Source organism: Phalacrocorax carbo, chromosome 24 (assembly GCF_963921805.1).
Source record: "Phalacrocorax carbo chromosome 24, bPhaCar2.1, whole genome shotgun sequence".
NCBI classification, from domain to species: domain Eukaryota; kingdom Metazoa; phylum Chordata; class Aves; order Suliformes; family Phalacrocoracidae; genus Phalacrocorax; species Phalacrocorax carbo.
Genome location: NC_087536.1, coordinates 2,788,435 through 2,808,720, shown reverse-complemented (window position 1 = coordinate 2,808,720; position 20,286 = coordinate 2,788,435). Strand labels below are relative to the sequence as shown.

The window sequence follows — 20,286 nt, the reverse complement described above, 5'->3', positions numbered from 1 at the left end:
AAAAACCAACCACCCCAGAAAATTCTGGGGGAAGCTATGCTGTGTTTGGGTTTCTGTGCTCCCCTCACTCCTGCACTGAGCCACTCCTTCACGATCCCTTAGCAAGGGCCCCTGCGCCACCGGCCCCATTCCAAATCCCTGATCCTGTCCTGGGAACAAGGACCAAAGCTGGGAAGGGATTTGTTTCTTTGCACTGACAGTCCCTCTACAGCCGGGAGGGCGAGGGAGGGCAACGTAGGACCAGGACACCCACAGATCACGGGAACGAGTCGTTAATGTCTGCAAAAAATGATTCTCAAGATGAGTTTTGTGCAAGCTCTTGCTCCGTATCCCACGTGCCCGTCGCACTGCAGGGTGGCGGTTCCCCAGCAGCCAGGGCACACGTGCGCGGGGGTGTGCGGGCCAGGGCTGCGTCTGCACGCAGCAACGGCTTGTCCAGGTGAGCAGGGGCGGTGGGTGGCCCCGGGAGCCAGCGGGGTGCAAGGGCAGAGCAGGACCTGGTCCTGAACAGGAGGCGCTGAGCCCTCAGAACAACGCAGGAGCCCTGGGGTGGCTCAACCCAGCACCAAAGCTGGCATTACCGAAAAGCTGGGTATTTTAAAACATATAGAAAGAATGAATACAGTGTACCTCTTACACTTGACCACAAAAGAAACAGAATGCGGACCTGGTATTTACAGATCAGTCATTTAAAAAAAAAAAACCAACCCACAAACAAATAAGACACTACAAAAACCACGCGTCCTACAATGCGTGCTCAGAATCTGACAGGAAAGTTCGTAAGATGTCATTCACACAAACTCCCCCTGTCCCATTTGGCTCAGTTTTCACCCAGGAAAATAAAAAGTCTAACATTTCTTAACCACGGAATGGCTACTGTCTGCAGGTGCAGAACAGAAATTAAAAAAACATATGGGATAACTAGTTTTGGCCTACACAATTTCTGATGATCTTCTCAGATATGCATAGGAGTATACTAAGGCCATATATATATATATAAAATATATAGATATATAATATATAAAGAGGTCTCAGGTTTCTGAGTTATCTGGCAGTGCCTCGCTGTCGGTCGGCTTCTCTGGCGATGTGTACAAAAAGTTACAGAAGATATAGAGCGGGAAGGTCAGGAGGCTTCTGTCCAAATTCATCACTATCTGCTCCTGTAAAGCAAACACAGTGGACATTTGAGCATTTGCGTAGCAAGTGAGGCCATTACAGGGAAGTACATCAAAAAGCACCGAAACTGGTACTAACAGTCCTTCTATACATTTTAATTAACATGTATTCAAAAAGCAGAGATAAAAAACCTCAAGACAGTAATTCACCTTCACCTTCAGCAGGTGTTTTGTAATATTAACACTGACAAGCTATTCTGAAATTGCTTACAGCCCTTGCCCCAGGGCTGCCGACCCTTCTGCATCAGAGGAAACAGAACCGTGAGAAACGGCTGAGCAAACTTTACCTTCAAGCACATTGGAGATAAAGAGGGATTTTCTGCATTTGCAGGGAGAAAGTCTCTATGTACCCACCACATACATATCACTGCTGATTAGCACTTAAGACACTTGATGATCAAGTCTTTCACATTCCTTACTGAATTCTGCTGTCACAGAGGGTGGAAATGGGCACATTCTCTTAATAAACTCCACTCCTCTCTGAGGCTTTTGGGTCTTTGTTTAACAGAGCAATGAATACCACCCTTGAACAACAGGCAGGGATTCTTTTAACTCTTCAGCTTACAACGCAACAGAGTCTTCAAACAAGCTCCAAGTTTGCCTCTAAATGAGCAGGAGCCTGATGGACATACTATTCAGATGGGTAATCTCACCAGTGCTGGAAGTCTGGGAAGGCAAGCAGTCTCCAAACATACCTGGTCCTTCTGAAAGGTTAGAATCTGATATCCTGTTGTTCTACTGAAAGTAACTTTCCCGCTGCTATCAAAAGAGGTTACACGTAACCTAGGGACACAGCAACAGTTAAATTAGTTTCCCATAACGTAGTTTTTCCGGCACAAAGAGTTTGTCCCAAGGAGACAGAATGGCATTTTCAAACATAACTAACCTGGTGGCAACAAAATTTAATGCAAGGGATGAGTTAAACTTGGATCCAAAAGAATGGATCCATCAGATGGAAAGACTTAGTTACAGTAGGAGATCTTAGCACACGCCACAGGCTCTGCCTCCTTGGTGATTATTTACCTGAAGGCTATGTTTCTCCGAGGCTGCAGACTGACTGATCCACTGCACGGCTGATCCAGCGTATTCCGCTTGAAAATGATGTAACCATTTGTATAAGTGACAAGAAGGTCAAAGCCAAAGTTGAACCCAGTCCACCGCCAGCAGTACTGAAGAGCACAAGTTAAAAAACACAGAAACAAACCAGCCCCTCTGAGCACTGGCCACAACACAAATGAGAAGTGCCGCTTCTCCAACAGCTCAAACTTGGGACCGGGATCCTCGGCTACAGAGATGTCTGGTGGATTCAAGGATCCTTGCCAACACCTCTTTGAGACATAAGACGCCCTGGTAGGCAACCACTCACTGTAGCGGCCAGCCTTTGCAGGCAGACGAGTACACGAGACAAGCTTCGCGTCAGCTGCCTTCCAAACATACGGAAATACATTTCACACAAGCGGATCTAAAATAGTTCTGCATCCTGGTACCTGCTGCTGTATGTCTGAGCAGCACTTAACTACACACCCCATTCGTGCTTAAAGTGCTCCTCGGAGTACAACAGCCTCATGTTAAGTGACTTCAGTGGGGAAGAAAATATTCATGTCTCCTGTGCTCTCACAGGACCTGCTACCTAAAGACACACAGACGTACACGGAACACAGCGGGGTTCTGGCTGTGGCTGTTACACAGTTTATCTGGAAAGCTTCCTTTTCCAGTTAAAAAGAAAGGGACATCAGTGATCAGAGCTTTATTTTAACTGAATGTATTTTACACGTCTCCGATGATAAGTCATGGCTACATTCCCTCCTTTCATGCAACAGAGGTTTTTCCAAACACGGGCTTGCTTGCAGTGCCAGAGCACAATTAAGTCACTAACTCCTTATTCATCTCAAAGACAGCAAGCCTTTTCATCCTTCTAGGGAGAATAAAATAATTTCTTTAACGTAGCATCTCCGTTACCTCTTTTTGATGCAGTTTGACAATTAAGACCAACGTGTTTTGAAAATACCTAGCACATCTAAGACGTGTCAGCTGCGCACAGACGTAGCCACGTGCCGTACTTACATGGCCACCCTCTGCAAGTTTTCGACCACACCTCATGCTGTTTCCTTCCAGTTCCTCTTTATTTACTTCCTGAGGCCTACAAAAAAAAAGGGCATCTTTAAGGATACTTAAACAGCTTTGTACGGTACTTTAACGTGGAAGAGCTGAACAGACCCCAGTAAACCGGTCTGAGCACACAGCTGACCCTTCTCTGTGCCCAGGTTAGACTAGATGACCTGCCAGTCCCCCTTCCAACCCGAATCATCCCGTGAACATCCGACTACTCTACAAAACTGCAATATAAGCCTCGGTAGGTAGGACTTTTACCAGAGAACCTTTCCAGGTATGGATATAATAGCCGTTGCAATGACATGCATTCCCCAATCCTCCTAAAAGAACCAAGTCCATTTTAAACACGGTAGTCCCGACTTACTAGGCACAAACATCAACGAGTGCTGCTGCTGAGGAACAGCTGCAGGACTCTGCAAAATAGCAGCGCTATGAAGCGGCACCCAGAGCGACACTCAAAGATTTCTCAAGCGGCTGGAAAAAAGTTTACCCCCAGCGACCACCAAGTGCCACGAGCTCTTGGTTCTGGCATCCTACACCAATATGAACTTGTTTCACCCAACAGTTTCCACTGCCGCTTCGGCACATAGAGAAACCTTGCAGAGCCGGCATGAGTAAAATCAGGCCCAGTTTTCCAGAGGTATGTTACTCACTTAACTTTAGACACGATGACATCGTTAACCAAATAAGCAACCATTGCCAGAAAGTCTTCAAGTTACACTGAGGACAAACGCTTGAAGTGAGTAGCATAAATCGCAATGAAAGGCAACCCCCACCACCACCCCCACGTTAAATTATGAACCCGCACTACCAAACAACACACTTCAAGCTCCACAAGCAAGAAGAAACGCTGCACCTCTTCTCTTCCTACTGTACAAACACCGCAAGAGCTTGTGGCTATGCCTTTTACGAACAAGCTCTGTCTGTGGTCTTTTTGCCCCGTTTCTGTAAAAACCAGTCCTGGACGCTTAAGTATTTTATGATTAAGTTAAGCAAACACGCTAATCATGCTAACCAAACTCATCCAAGAACCTCCCACGTGCTTTCTACACACCTTCTAGCTGAACTGCTTACGTAGCTGACCCAAATTCAGTAATGGTGATAAAAGGTTCATTTCTGTTTAATTAGTGACAACTTTCACAAACATTAGTACATAATGTCAGAGAGACGGTAACATTCCCCCCTCGCAATTCCTCGAGCAGCCTCAGAAGATGCAAAACTTCCAGCTGTAACCGCTTACGCTGGCCTACCACGTGCTTAGCGAACAGTCAAGTTATCCTATTTCCTTCTTAAACACCACCAAAGAGACCATTAGAATAGAAACGACTCCAGTCATGGACTTGAAAGATCTCTCTCGCATCTGCCACAGAACACATGTTTAATTAAAAAAAGCAGCGATCCACTTTAGCACAACAAGTAAACCTTGAGCAGCTACAGTTCAAAGTCACAAACTCCAGTATTACACTAAAAAATTCCCAAATTCTGGAGTGAGGAAAATGTTTAGTCCTTTTAAATGCAAACTACATAAACCAGGAGAGAAACATTTTCTCCTCCTCTCTGAAGTTATCAAAAGAGCAAACCACATCACATGTTTCAAAGCAATGTAATTTCCATGCTGGCAGCCCTAGAATAAGCGGGTGCAATTACGCTCTGCTCCAGGTGGGATATGAAAATAGAGCCTTACTTCAGCTCACTGGGAGTCAGACCTCACATTTCACTCGGCTTGACTGAGTTTGCATCCTTATCTCTAAGGAAAAAACGTGTTAAGATACTGATACAGGCAGTAAGTGCGAGAGGAAGGGCAGCAGATCTGGATCAAAGGATGGTCTTATAAAACCCTAATTCTTTTCTTTCAGCTACCGGTTGGTCCAACATCCAAAATATTTGCTTTAATACAAAGGAACAGTTTCATGTCTTCCCTTCTAAGACATGACTTACGGACCACAGGCATCTCACTGCAGGGTGGCAGTACGGCTTGCCAGTAGAAGACAGAGAAGTGGTCTCAGGATTTCAAACATCATCTCAGAGATTGCGTGCTGTGGACTAGCGACAGAACAATTGAACTGCACACGACTCCAGGGAAGCCCTCCGTGCACGCATGTGCGTGCACCCCCCATCTCCCTCCCACATGACTCCAGAGAACACCCTGTTCAGGGACAATCAGGCCATTATTGACTACAAAACAAACAGCAACCTGGATGCCACCTTGAACCATTAAGCTTGTAAACTACCAAAGTTAGAAGCAAAAACATATTGAGAAGAAACACTACATCTCACCCACTAATAAGTGGGCCATTGCCATCAGCGAAAGACCTTGGCAATAAATGCCACAATAAGAGATTCGGGCGGATGTCTACTGTTCAGTAAACTTTCTCTGCCTCAGATTTTTCACTTCTAGCTGTGTTTAAAAAAAAAATAATCCCATACTAAAGAAAACTAGACAAGCAAGAAAAACATGGAAAAATACTCTGCTCCTTCCAAGAGTCACTGAAAGCATCAGCCCTGGAGTTGAACATGCAAGTTGCTCATTTTAAAAGCTGGTATGACCCCCATCATCTGCACTTCAGTTTTGTATGAGAGCTTGCTTTTTCAGAAGCAGGTGTATCTAACGGCTGACAGTTAAAACACTCTCCCTGCATTACAGTGAGTTACCAAAAGACATCAAAAATAAGCAAATACCAAGGCTTATCTTGAATAAGAACTCGGATGACTATGTTAATACTTGCTTTCATGCTAATTGTGGTTCCCATATGAGCTAGATGGTAATGCGCACTGTACATTCGCCTACTGTTAGATACATCCATGACTGCATTACAAGAAAAGTCTTCCCAAGCAAACAACAGTCCCAGAAACAAGCTATGACCACCCGACATTAATCTTTAGGAGCTGAAATGACGACATTCATAATGACGTACTTTACCTCTTCCGTTTTCTGGAGCACTGCTATTGACAGAGAGAACCGCTTCTTAAAGATCCTCTTAAGGCCAAAGTCAGAGTTTTGGGCATTTTTAACACTCTTACATAACACCAAAAGGAAGCGATTAAGGAAATATTTCCTATATAATACACAATTAAGCCACGGAAGCCACTGCCACGGGGTGTTGGGGCTAAAGCGTAAGCTGTTTCAAGACAGAGCTATGAGTACTTAAGAATAGGTCTATTGGTGGTTGGTCGTTCACTAACGATCCAGTCAAAACCTCCGGGTGGAAAATCCTGAACCACTCGCTGCCACAGAAGTACATCAAGAGAACACTCACTCTTCACTTCAAAAGGCAGGTGGGAGATCTGTAACTCTACCGCTGAACGCTGCCACAGACTGCACGGCCTTTGGTTCAAGTCAGGCTCAATGCAATGTGGCAAAACCAAGCAGAAGGGAACAGTTTGTGGTCACGCGCATACATGTCACATCTGTTAAATCACCATGCCTCGCTGCCCAAGCCACCACTGACGATCCTTGTGAGGCACAGGCTGAAGAAACCCAACTACACGTTATGCGCACAGACGCCAGTCAGGGTGTTCCACTAAGCACAGCTACCTGTACATCTCTGAAAGGGCACAGAAACATAGCAGTCGTCATGGCATTTCCTCAAGGGCGGTGCAGTGCTGTGGTGGTGCAGCCCCCCCACCCCTCTGAGATCCCAGGGTGAGCCCTATTGTGTTGTTATCTTGGTCACAACGACCTGGGCCTCAGGCAATCTCTGACCACACCTGGGCCATCTGCCCCCTGACCTGCGTACCAGAATTGTGGCCAGAATGTAAAATATTGACCAAAGCCAATCATCTCAATCCTATAAATAGTGATCCAAGACGGAGACCTTTTGAGCTCTCCTGCACCGCAGCCGGCCACGTGACCCTGTATCTCCTGTGGGCTGGGACGCCTCTCAGGGTAGGTTTTGCAAGGATGGAGGGATCTTCTGTTGACGTTTTTGCGAGGACTCAAAGGCCTGATTTTGCGAGGTTCACCGGCCGTGCGCTGATGAATATCAGCACATAAATGTGAGTAATTCATGAAACTCACAAAAAGATAATTTTTACTCACAGGTTAACCTCGGGGGGTATGTTTGTGTGCAGTGTGAATATATATATTATCCCTATTCACATAAACCATTGACCAAGCCTGAGACTAAGATTGGACCTAGCCGCACCTAGGCTCCTCACTGAAAGGAGTTTAGAAAGCAAGGGCATCTCTTCTGAACCTTGTGACTCAATGGGAGGGTCCTGCTTATCCCCTGCATCCACGATCCCTCTGTGAACCATTCTAACTTGAGCATAACTGAATTTTCCTTTGTGCACTTCTTCTAGGCAAGTAATGGAGTGACCCTTCCCATTCTCCAATGTTTAACTAAGTCACTATATTGAATTCAAAAAATTCCACCACATTGCTGTTTTCAATTGGCTGATGCTGTTAAGAACCATACAACCTGGAACTCCAAAAGTTAATCTTGTCAGAATGTATATGAGAGGAAATTTTCTAGTTTAAGAAAGAGAGAAAGGAAAGCCTGTAATATACCTACCCAATATCATTGCCTTGTTCTGCTCTGAGCACGGCAAGCCACTGCTGTTTGTAAACAGAGGACAGCCATTCTAAAATTGAAAAACAACAAGAACAAAAAAATAAGCTTGGTGTCGTCTTTGGAGCCGGGAATGGGGGTGTTCATAGGCACTTGAAATATAGAAATAAAATCACATTGCAATAATAAGGTTACACTTATTAACTGGACGGCCTGTGCAAACCCACCACCTGATAACGCGCGTGTGTGATTCAGCTCCAGGCCGCAGGTACAGAAGAGGCAGTTCAGATAAAAATCAACTGCTAACACTGAGTAACTCAGGACTATTTTCATCTTATCAAGCATCCACGGTTGCCAGAAGTGATGCAACTCAACATGTTTTCTCAGTGCGCTAAGTTCTGTTCAGCCAAGGAGCTGGGTAACAAGCTCTTAGGAGAAGATGCCACTCTCTGAATCCCCAACAGAATTCTACACAAGTTAAACAAGAGGAAAACAGAATCAAAAGATAAAGGAAACAGTGCCTTATCACAGGTATGGTAAAAACAAACAGAACAGAAGCTGTCCCCTACTAGCAATAAACATAAGCCATGTCTTCCTCTGAGAACACCAGGAAGATGGTACGGAGAGCTACCGAGGTGATCAGGGGGCTGGAGCATCTCCCTTGTGAGGAAAGGCTGACACACTTGTGCTGGTTCAGCCTGGAGAAGAGAAGACTGAGGGGGGATTTCATAAATACCTATAAGTATTTAAAGGGTGGGTGTCAGGATGATGGGACTAGGCTCTTTTCAATAGTGCCCAACGCCAGGCCAAGGGGCCACGGGCACAAGCTGGAACATGGGAGGTTCCACCTGAACATGAGGACAAACCCCTTCCCTGTGCGGGTGCCAGAGCAGGGGCACAGGCTGCCCAGGGAGGCTGTGGGGTCCCTTCCCTGGAGACATTCACCCCCCGCCTGGACGCGGTCCTGTGCCCCCCCTGCTCTGGGGGTGCCTGCTCAAGCAGGGGTGGGACGGGGTGAGCTCCAGAGGGCTCTTCCAACCCCCACCACTCTGTGATTCTGCGAAGATTCTGTCAGCTGTATTAATTTAACAGCTGCAACCAAGAGATACAGCAGAACAAAACCTAACAGCTGCTAAGGCAGTTATGCAGAAGGGATCAGAAGCAGCCAAAAGCCCAGCACGTAAGTTCTTTTCAGTCAAGCTAATGAACAGCGGCAAGTCCGCAAGGTCTCAGATGAGAACAAACTCTAGGGAGGAATGGACTGGGATGGCAGGAGCGGCGAGAACCACCGTTAGCAGGAAAACAAAACAGGTTGGTTGCTGCTGAGGGTGACAGAAGGGTGAGATCACAGTGCTGAGATTGCCTTCGGAGTCCCAGATTCAAAACATAAAACCAGCCCTTGCCCTACTGACTCCCGAGTTAAGATTCAGGCTGCGATAGGACCAAAATGGGAATTCACCAGAGCGCAACAGAAAGCATTACAATGATTTAAGGAAAAGTGCACAGGTGAGGAACAGAGAATGGATGTGCTAGGAGGAAAAAGAAACAAAAAAACAATCAGGAGACAGAGCATCTTCGCTATTTTTGTATATGAACCTATGTCATACGCCATATTTCAACTGTAGTTCACCTGTTAATCTGTAAAGGTTAAGAGGAAAAATACTGCTCAGGAAGTGTTACACCATTTCTTTCAACTCTTCAACATGGTCGCCTTCTTTATACCTCCCTGAGAACTATTTCATCTAGAATAATCTAAAAGGCTTACACCACAATACAAACTGCCCAGCAATTTCCATGTTTCAAGGCTCTCTTGGGTACGATGCAATCACCTCAGACACTGGATGCTGGCAGCATCAGTTCAAAAGGGCACCACCAATATTTATCCAAGCCTCCTTTTAAAGGACGAGCAAAAGTTCCTGATCTTAACACAGCTTTTGGCTACACACCACCACCAACAGATTACAAGGGCCATCCAGTATTAACCTCTTCACTTACACTTCATTACACCTGTAGAGGTCTCCACATCACGCTGCTCTTCCCTCCCTGCTCTCCCAGTTCCCTTGGAATTCAAGTTTGGGGTTTTTTTCCTTTTTTTTAAATTCATTATCAGTGGTAGAGCACATTCTTTTTCAATAAGTACAGGCAAACCAGCCTCAAAGTTGCAATTAATCTCGTAACAATGTAAGAACATTCTTCCTCTGACGTATGTAGGCAGAAGGCTGCTGGGTTTGAGCACAGACACAAAATCTGTCCGCTGAAGAACACTAAGAAAAGGCTGCCCGTCGCAGTTCTGGTAAGCGATAACAAACAGCAACGTTAAGAGAAGGAAACCAAGCACAGTACTGGCAAATGTCTGGTTTGCAACATCTTATTCACATGCTGACACAGCCACTTGACATGAAAATAATCCATAGTTCTCCTCTGTCATCTTTCAATTAAGGATCTAAAGGGTCACTCACCCACAGTTACCTTATTTTTTAATACAGAATGAAGATGCCTTTGCACTATGATTACCATCCGCACCAATGTTAATCGCCAGATGGATTATACTGACTTTATACATCACTTAAGCATCTAAAATACCACCTATCCACGATCGGATCTGTTCTTCTAGGATTTATGCATAGTATAAACTGTTATCACTTGCTCGAGGTCAAACCCTGCCCCATCTACCGGTCATAACCGACCAAACCATTCACCCAAGCTCCACCTCAGCTCGACGCAGCGGTCTACGACACACTGCCTCCACCTGCTGTTCGAAGGACACTTTCAAATAGACGTTGTGAGCACAGGATAACCAAGTTCCTTCGTATTTGACTTTGCCAGATCTAGTGAGGAAGACAGTCTCTTCTCCGTCTATGAAGGTATTAATCGAAGCCAGAAGCGAGAGCAGGGAAAGCCAGTGCATTTCAGCAGTGGTAACGGTTCACTTTCACTCAAGAGAGGGACAGATTTCTAGGGAGGGAAGGACCCTACTCCCTCCCCACAGCTACCCCCTATCAGAAAGTCCTAATTCAGCTTCTGATAGCGGCATTCTTTGAACATTTCAAAGTGTGAGAAAGAGGTGCTCAGCGTTATTGAGACATTCAGCTACAAAAAGCTGAATTCAGCTACAAAAAACCCCATTATTTCTAGCAGAGACAGGATACGGCAGCACAAGGAAGGCAAACTAAAGTAACGCTCACTACATCACCTTAATGGCAAGGCAAGTGTTTTAAAAGCATCTAACAGTTTGACCAGGCTAGCAGGCTTCAAGAAAAATATCCCGACAAGTCTCCTCTGATATTGGACCATTATTGTGTTGACATCTATGGCAGCATGAAGGAAAAAGCCAATGTGAGATGGAAAAAAAAATTTTAATTTTAGAGGAAGGCAGCGGTGTAACTCAAGGACAGGTTAAAGAGTTATGTATGGCAAGAGCCCAAAGCGACCCCGAAGGCTACAGACAGATGGCAAGAACACAGTTGTCAAGAAGTTGCAAATAAGAGTGATGAACAGATCAATAAAAGCAGTCTTAATTCACATTTGGCAATTACATTGCTAAACGGACATCGCAGGGACACGGACGGATGGATAGTTGTGCTGGGGACAGATATAGAAAAAAGAATCAATGCTGTGTACATGAGAGCTAGGGAAAAAACTGTCAGAGAGTCAAGATGCAAAATTCAATGCTAAGATTCAACTACAATAAGGAAAGACCGAACAGAGTGAAATATGGAGCTAGGACACCAGGAGCCAGATCCAGAGGCAGAGCAGGGGAAGTCCAAACACTGTTACAATGAGCACAACTCACTCTGGGGAGGGGAAAAATAAATAATAATATATAAATAAAAACAAAAAGGAAAAAGGAGGAGGGGCAGGTGTTTCACATGATAAAAGATATGAACGATGGTGGAAAAACACTTTCAAGTGAGAGCCCAACGGGGTTACTCATCTCCAGTTTCACTCATCTCTCAGCAGCCAAGTTTACACAGCTTCCAAGCAAAGAACAAAGCAAAGATGAGAATGCGGCTTCTTATCTTTCAGTGATACTGTAACATTAATAGCAGTGATCTATAACACATTAAATGGCATTTCACTCTACGGGCTTCAAAAAAGCACCAGGACCTAGAAGGAGGATGTATGCAAAATGCAATTAAAAGGACAAGAGCAGAATACGTCATTATCCCATCTCCTCCAAAAACACCCGAAATACCTGTCAGTAAATAATGCTTGTCTTTGAGGAGGGGAGACGAGTTCACAGCACCTTGTGCTTTTGGTTTTCATTTTCAGGTATTACTCCAAATCCCAGCAAAAACTACCCAGCTCTTTGTACAAAGATAATGGCTACAAAACAGTTGAGTCGCAGCAAATTTTGCTCTCTCAGCAGTTTTTTTGCATGCCTGGGACTCAGGGGTCATTTAAACACAGATAACCTACCATGTACTGATTATAAAGTATTTTGATAAACTGACTGATCAACAAACGCTTAACACACCTACGTGTCTGTCTTTTAAGACTTTCATGCATGTAAATTTAATGTTCAACTTCTGCTGAATCTTCAGCCGCAATTCAGACATTGGAGATAAACACGCAAGTGATAAGACCAGCAAATACACCTCGATCTTCCCAATGACTCTATCACAGGCCAGGCTAGGAAAGGCACACAGAACTCGATCAGCTGAGTACTCGCTCACCTGAGGGCATTAGGGAATCTCTCTCAATAATTCTGGCTGACGCCAAGTCACTGATGATATACTGTAATCTCAAGTGTGTGAACACCGACAGGAACGCATTCCCCTGTTCCGATTCCAGGAAGGCAATGTCATCCTCAAAATCTGCAAGACGGAGCACTGGTATTACAAGTTGGTTTTCTAAATATTTTCCAGAGCGTATTTGTATTTGACATTGAGGTTTACTTTATTAAGCACAGAAAGTTTTTATGGAAAAGCAAACCATCTTTTGGAGCTAAACCCAAGAAATTACTTACACTCAAACCCTTTTGGCAGAACTGTTAGACCAAACTTTTCCTCTTTGGAAACACACACGTGCCTTCTAGTGAGAAGGCAACAAAAGCTTATCCTAACTGAACAACAGCAGAAGCAACGAAGCAAAACTAGCGACCATGTCTGCTCACTTGAAACATGTGGACAAAACAGTGAAAAGGCTATCGGTGCTGAGACCCTGATCCCGGGGACTGCTGGCAGAGGCCAGCCTTCCCAGAGAGAAGAGGAGAAAGTTGGGAAGTGGAGGAAGACTATCGTATTTTACTTCTGACCAGCCTCTTCCACAACCCAAGGCCATGCCAATTAATCCTACCTCTCCTGCGCCTGGCAAACCACGCATCAGCTTTGGTTAAGAGTTGTTTCAAAGACCCATTCCAAGTAGGCACTAGCTGGAGGAACATCCACTAGGGAAAATAAACAAACTCTAGTGAGTTAACTGAAGAAGTCTTCAAAACAGTAATACATGCGTTATTAACAGCGCTTTTTCATAATGCATTAATTCCTACAAAGATTCTGATACTCTCTTAGATGCTTCCAGGAAATACCAAAGAGGTTAAAATTCTCATTGTGCTACAAATCAGCTACTACTCTGGAGTTCAACTTCATAAAGCCCCAGCCCAACCCTTCGCCAAGTACCTTTTTGAGAGCGGTGTACACATCCATTTCCACTTGCACTACAAGTAGGTCAGAAGAACTAATCAGCTGTTTCATGAGGTTTATGCTGAAAAAAGACAAGTCATCAAAGAATTCTGCGAGACATACAGACAAAACCAAGAAAGCAAGCTAGGTAACAAGCAACCGTCAATAGCCTAGAAAGTCGTGTTGAGCGAGCTGCACGCTTTGGAAGAAACTGTACTTCACCACTGACAGTTAACTGACGCCTGAATACCTGAGGTCTTTGAAGAGCGCCACACTCTGGTGAGGCATCAGGCTATTCAAGAGCCATTCCAGGCACCTAGATTAAAAGCAAGGAATTAGTACCTTCCTTTTTTTCTTACATATCTCGACATTCAAGCACAGTTGCTCAGGCTCACAAAGCCTGGTTATGTACCGCGTGATTCTGAAATACTGCTTTAACGTGCCCAAGACATGAATGCATAGAAGTATGAAGGGGAGTTCTTTCAAAAACATGAACTTTACCATAACACTTTCCAAAATTTTCTGTAACTCTTAAAGTTGCATTTAGTGTCTCTCAGGGAAGAGTGAAAGCTATATTCCTAGTGCTGTTAATGCCACAAAAAGCCCTGAGAACACACTAATTCTCAGCAGAAGGAAGCAGCTAGCACTAACCTCAGCATTCTGCTCCAAAATGTCTAATTACCCCTCCTAATTAAGATAAACTCAAGCTCAAGTACTGAATATTAAAGCAGCTTTGAGATAAAAGAGTCAATGATGGCAAGTATTGTTTCACTGTCACGCTGAAGACCAAATATATTGTCTTTACTAGTGTACGTTAGTAATTAATTCATTCACAGCACAGGCCGATCAATCGACCAGAATCTACACCAAATTTAAGGTAACTGGTTATAGTAGAAACCTGAAAACTAAACAGAACAAGCAGAGCCCAAGCCAGATACCTTTAAAAAAAAAATTAAAAACCAAACAACAAAAAAACCACCAACCTAACTGGACATTATCTCACCATTCATAAATTCACACTTCTAATTAGCAATGTACAAAGCAGCTCAGAGAAAGTAATTCTTACATTTTCTTCACAGAGTCTAACCCATATGTTGCCGCTGAATTGTAATAACCACACACAGTTTCTGCATTAATGGTTTCCTTCATTGTTTCACCACATTGCTGGATTAAGTCATCCTGCGGGGAAGAAAAAAAACCACAAATATTCAAAGTTTTTATTTCCTAACTGAGGTTTCAAAGATTGTGCAGTTCATACAAGTTTTCATGCCTGAACAATTACCAGAGTCACACGTGCTACAGTGACCTCTGCTACTCTATCCAGAACACACAAACCAATCAATGTTCCTCAGAAAAACAGCTTTTTCTTAAGGATATATCACGTGAAAGAAAAGCTTAATGAATACTGTCAGGGTAGAACAAAGGAGCTGTTAAAACATATTTTAGCCTACTTCTAGATATAATGCTCAAAATGGCGCTTAACATTACAACTGAATCTAAGCCATGCTATTTTGAAATAGAACCACTGTGTTACGTTTGGGGCTTTTTCCCACTTTGTACGAAAAGATTATTTATTACTCCAGGTGAAACAATACGTGTGCGTGACTATGTTACGAACAGTTACCTTTAGCTGAAAAGAAAGCATAAAAATATTGCACATTTATTACTTACAAGCTGCAGCATGCAGGCTGCTGCTAAAAGGGCAACTACTCGACTGGGTTTTATTAATACATCATCTCTGTACAGCGAGCCAAAAGCCACCTGTAGAGCTGAAAAGAGTACAAGTGTCAAACTAAGACAGGACATACGAGCTCGGATAACTAAAAGAATCCTTAAATATAACCAAACCACTGCAACTCACACATTCTCTTCACTCCTGCTTGCTCAGGATAAAAAACTGGTATTTACCACCTCAAGCACACGCACATAAACAGAATACACAAAACATGGCAGTCACCGATGAAATACAGCCCCTTGCACCATTTAAACAAGATATTCATCTTAAAACAGCCACCAAGGCACACCATGGGGCCACGTGCAGGACAGTAAAACTAGGTAAAAAGAAGAGAAATCTCATGCTCCTCCTCTGCAACTCATCACTAGTGTAACATTGAGATACTGCTGCGATGCTACAAATTTCTCTGTAATTCTTCTGAAAAACAAAACTCACAGTTCACTCCACGGTGCTTGGAACCATAGCAAAGCTTTCTGCCAACTCACATCGGTCCCCCGCGAGCCCCCCCCTCGGCAGCTTTTCAAGACCAGACAGATGAAGATGTGATCCACACTCCAACATTCGGATCTCCACAACAGTTGCACATATTGATCCCAAGAGCCCCGATGCCAAAACAACAGTACAAGCAGTTGCTTTCCAGCTGTGCTTCCCAGCTCAGAGGTACAAAAGTTAATTCAACTCTACTGGTGACCCGAGTTAAGCTCAGAACTGAATGAGCACAGAACTCATTCTTTCAAGTTTCTTATTTACTCGTTTGAAAATTATCCTTAAAAAAATTTTTTTTTCCAGTTAATTTTCTGTCAGGTTCAGCTTGAACGCTGAAGGTAGAAGTTATGTTAAAATAAAAGGTTCCCACTTACCTTCTGTATCAATGTTTGGGTCAGGAATCTCCAACTCTATGATGTTCATGCTAGATTCTTTCCAAGCTCCACTGAACATACTGGAAAAGTAGCCTGACTACATGAGGGAAGAGGAGAGAAAAAGAACTCAAGTAAGACACTTAATGCAAATTAAAGCTCTCAAAAGCAGCACACGGAACAAAAGAAAATCATTCATATTTACCTTCATGCAGAACAAAATTTATGAAGGGAACTTTTCATAATGCAAACCACTCTGACCTACTCAAGAAAGGACTAACTGTAGTTGCTCTATTTCTGAAAGGGAAAATGCGTCTAGGACGTTTGGACTACGTGTCTGCAATCAGAGTGAAGAAAGAGCTTTCAAGGGCCACAAAAGCCACACAAACTCTTTTCCTACAAACCACACCACCAATGGGGATATAACCAGTCCAAGAATTAAGTCCTTAATGTTACCGGTGGACAACAAATCCTCCAGGCATCGCGGAATGCCTGTTCAGCTACTGGGGGGCTGGAGGGAAGAAAAGCATGCAAGACATACAAATTAATGTACAAGGTTGTAAGTCTCATACCAAGGCCACATGCACATACACCACTTATGGAAATATACCTTTTCTTATAAAGTGTAAGGCATATAAAACTAGAATTTGATAGGTTTCCGTCCAAATGAAGTGAAATATACTGCTCTACTAGGATTCATGATTTTCCTTCTCAGCAGCAGATGTGCCCATTATGAGGTGCTATCACTCACTGAAGTTTACCTGAGAGATCAAAAAAATAAAGTCTATTTGTACAGCACCGTATGCCCTGACCTCTTAACTCAGCATTTCAACTCAGGGCAGCACATAACATGAAATCCAATTCTGATTTTATTTCATTACATAAATATTTCCATACCTTTGGCATATCCCCTAACTACGATGACATACAATACGCTACTCTAAAACCAGGACCTCAGTCATCTTGCCGATCCTCAGGAGGCTACCTTAGCTTTGCCATGTAGGCCAACTCCTCAGTTTCAGGAGAATTTATCATTTTAGTAACCAGTATCAGAGAAAATGAAACCCTCCATTTCTCAGACCTGCCACTCACAGGTAGAGCAGCACCTTGCTGTCATTTATCAAACTAAATGCAGTAGCTTGAGAGACTAGGGAAACAGAAACATACATCCTGAGAGAGGATGCTCAACAAGGCAGAGGAGTCGTGATTTCATTGACAGCGAGCTATTTTTAACACCCACAAATATTTTACCTTGAGAAACACCACTCCAACGACAGAGCATAAATTGAAATAGAAACCTGACTTAGGAGAACAGTTAACTTCACCACAAAACTTCATCTCACAAGAACATCGCTTGTACAATGACACCTCTACAGACCAAAACTGCAATTTTCAGAGTCTGTTCAAAAGCATCCACAGAAGCTATTTAATATTCAATTTTAGTCGTGCACCCACACTAAGTTTGAAGGGCTAGCTTCACGAACTTGAGACGGAGCAGCAGCACAATCACATCCACGATTAAAAGCATTGTCGCCAACAACAGCCTAAGGACAAACCACCAAAGTGCCCACCCTGTTTATGCTGCACAACGTTAAGTCTGACTGTCCAACCCACTTATACCCTGCCTCAGTTTTACAAAGTTAAAAGCAAGCAGACAATTAAAGCTGTGTCTCCCAGCTGTCCCCCTGGTCAAACACAACCACTGCTCTATCCAGAGGTGGCTGCCTATGATCAACCTTGGGCTATATGCAAGTGACTTTTCTGCCTGCGTTTTAAACGCTTCAAAAGGTTCTGATGCACGCAAAAGGCTTTTTCCTACAAGAAAGCAATGAAACAGGACCTAGACAGGCTGGAGAGCTGTACCCAGGGGAACCTCATGGAATTCAGCAAGAGCAAGCGCAAGGTCCTGCCCCTGGGGAGAAACAACCCCCCGCACCAGCACAGGCTGGGGGGGACCTGCTGGAGAGCGGCTCTGCTGAGAAGACCCTGGGGGTGCTGGGGGGCAGCGAGGTGACCCTGAGCCAGCATCGTGCCCTTGGGGCCACGAAGGCCAACAGTGTCCTGGGCTGCATTCAAAGGAGCATGGCCAGGGCAAGGAGGTTATTGTCCCCCTCTGCTCTGCCCCAGTGAGGCCACATCTGGAGTGCTGCATCCAGATCTGGACCCCTAGTTTAAGAAGGACAGGGAACTGCTTGAGCAAGTCCAGAGGAGAGCTACCAAGGAGCTGGAACATCTCCCTTGTGAGGAAAGGCTGACAGACCTGGGTTTGGTCAGCCTGGAGAAGAGAAGACTGAGGGGGGATCTCATCAATGCTTATAAATATCTAAAGGGTGGGTGTCACAATGATGGGACTAGGCTCTTTTCAGTGGTGCCCAATGACAGGCCAAGGGGCAACAGGCACAAGTTGGAACACGGGAGGTTCCACCTGAACATGAGGACAAACCCCTTCCCTGTGCGGGTGCCAGAGCAGGGGCACAGGCTGCCCAGAGAGGCTGTGGGGTCCCTTCCCTGGAGACATTCACCCCCCGCCTGGACGCGGTCCTGTGCCCCCTGCTCTGGGTGTGCCTGCTCAAGCAGGGGTTTGGATGGGATGACCTCCAGAAGTCCCTTCCAACCCCTATCGTCCTGTGATTCTGTGAAATTTCCCTTGCTGTGGCCAATGCAAGCAATTGCTGTACCTATACTGGAAACATGGCTTTAACACTACAACAACAAAAATCAAGAATTCACTTCTACCATCCCTTCTTACACCAGAGGAGCTGCATTCAACCTGCTGAGCATCTCCCAGTGCCATCTTCACCTCGTAACACATAAAACCATTTTGTGTTTCACTACAGCTAACACAGAAGCGCACACATTTTCAGGTGTAGTACCTGATGTTACTTTCTCTTCTCGCTTCAAATACATTGCTTTCCAGGTTAGACTCCCACGTTAAAGGTAACGGCACAACTGAATGAAACGTTTCAAGACAAAGCCATGGTTTCTCCCCACTTCTGTCACAGGAAAACTAATAAAAGAGAACAGACAGTAAAGATAACAGCACTCTTCACTCCCAAAGCGCAAGACGTCTTACAAAGAATTTCACCCTAACACGAGCCCAAAATAAAACGCTTGTAAGAAACAGCATCTTTTTTGTAGGTACGCACTAGGATTTATTCTTTTCAGAGCTTCTGTGCGAGGAAGCAGCAAGGAAGCCTTCATCCTTGGACAGACAACAAATACAGAGACCCAGCACCAGCAACTTCCCTTCAGTTCCCTACCCCTGAGTCCCAACGAACACTAAAGTTGGACTGGGTCAGCAAGTGCTGTACAGATCCACTCCGGAAGCGCTTTCCTTGCTCTGCAATAATATTAACATCGCAGGAGACTCTCAGCCATTTCTTTAGCAAACAAGAACCTGTCCTCCGGACACCAAAAGACAGTTTTCAGGACTGTTTTCACAAAGGATGGGCCAAGGTTAAGATGATGAGATTAAAACAAAATTAAGTTGCAAGGGACAGAAACAAAGAAACTTTTCAAACACGAAGCTACAGCTACGCTTCCTAACATTACTATCAAAGGCACAAGGCATGTTGTGTAACTGCTTGCATCCACAGCGAGAGTGATAAGTCAGAAATGTAAGGGGAAGAAAAGGAAAGAAAAAAGTCTTGAGTCACACTTACCATTTACCAGACATTCTTTCATCACAAATACAGTTTCTCTTGCGAGGAAGAAAGGAGCCACTTAACCTGGCACAAATAGATCTTATGCAAGTTCCACTCCTCTCCCAGAGCACAAATTTTGACATCGCTGTTCTCCCCATTTACAAACAGAGTCTGATAAATATACTTAGAAGTGCTTTTCAGCTGTTTCCTATGCAAAAAGACAGAGACACACTCCTTCAAATTTGTCTGTTACAGAGGCAGCACCAGGTACCGGAAAGGGCTTTTTTCCTCCCCGTGAGGGACCAGCCTCCCCCCCCGCCGTTGCTCACCTCCCCTCTCTTGTTCACTGCAGCAGCTGCTGCTGGGACCTTTCCGAAGCAGACAAGAAACTCCCCCCTGGCCCCGGCCCCCCACCAACCTCACAGCGGCAGCCCTTCCCCTCCGCCCCTCCCTTTCCCGCACAAGACCCCAAAGACCGGGCTAGGCCCTCGAGCGCCCCGGGCCCTTCCCGCACAGCCCCTCACTCGCCCCCGGCCTCGCCGGGCCCCTCCGCCCCTCACGGCCCCTCCTGCCCGCCGCGCCACCTCAGGGCCAGCGCGACCGCCGCCAGCCCCGCAGCCCCTTCCCG

At 44.8% G+C, this 20,286-nt stretch overlaps 1 protein-coding gene and 1 long non-coding RNA gene across 2 annotated transcripts; both read right to left on the bottom strand.

Annotated features, from left to right (window-relative positions):
* Nucleotides 1–410: 410 nt before the first annotated feature.
* On the bottom strand, nucleotides 411–13,532 carry LOC135317129 (germ cell-less protein-like 1). Its single transcript, XM_064472840.1, has 8 exons — nucleotides 13,420–13,532; nucleotides 13,097–13,187; nucleotides 12,475–12,615; nucleotides 7,802–7,871; nucleotides 3,240–3,315; nucleotides 2,199–2,344; nucleotides 1,871–1,958; nucleotides 411–1,160 (listed from the first exon to the last, which is right to left on the bottom strand). Exons 1-8 carry the CDS (start codon nucleotides 13,492–13,494, stop codon nucleotides 1,032–1,034), a joined length of 816 nt encoding a protein of 271 aa, XP_064328910.1. The 5' UTR covers nucleotides 13,495–13,532; the 3' UTR covers nucleotides 411–1,031.
* A 966-nt stretch (nucleotides 13,533–14,498) lies between these two features.
* Nucleotides 14,499–19,828, bottom strand: LOC135317131 (uncharacterized). The gene is made up of 4 exons (XR_010376243.1): nucleotides 19,743–19,828; nucleotides 16,018–16,114; nucleotides 15,094–15,191; nucleotides 14,499–14,601 (listed from the first exon to the last, which is right to left on the bottom strand). It is a non-coding gene; the product is annotated as an uncharacterized LOC135317131 (long non-coding RNA).
* Between the last annotated feature and the right edge of the window lie 458 nt (nucleotides 19,829–20,286).

Coding starts and splice junctions, on each gene's coding strand:
- LOC135317129 (XM_064472840.1), bottom strand. CDS start 13,494: ATGAAACAGCTGATTAGTTCTTCTGACCTACTTGTAGTGCAAGTGGAA. Junction 13,188..13,419: donor TGTACACCGCTCTCAAAAAG/GTACTTGGCGAA, acceptor TATTTTCCCTAG/TGGATGTTCCTCCAGCTAGT. Junction 1,959..2,198: donor CGGAGAAACATAGCCTTCAG/GTAAATAATCAC, acceptor CTGTGTCCCTAG/GTTACGTGTAACCTCTTTTG.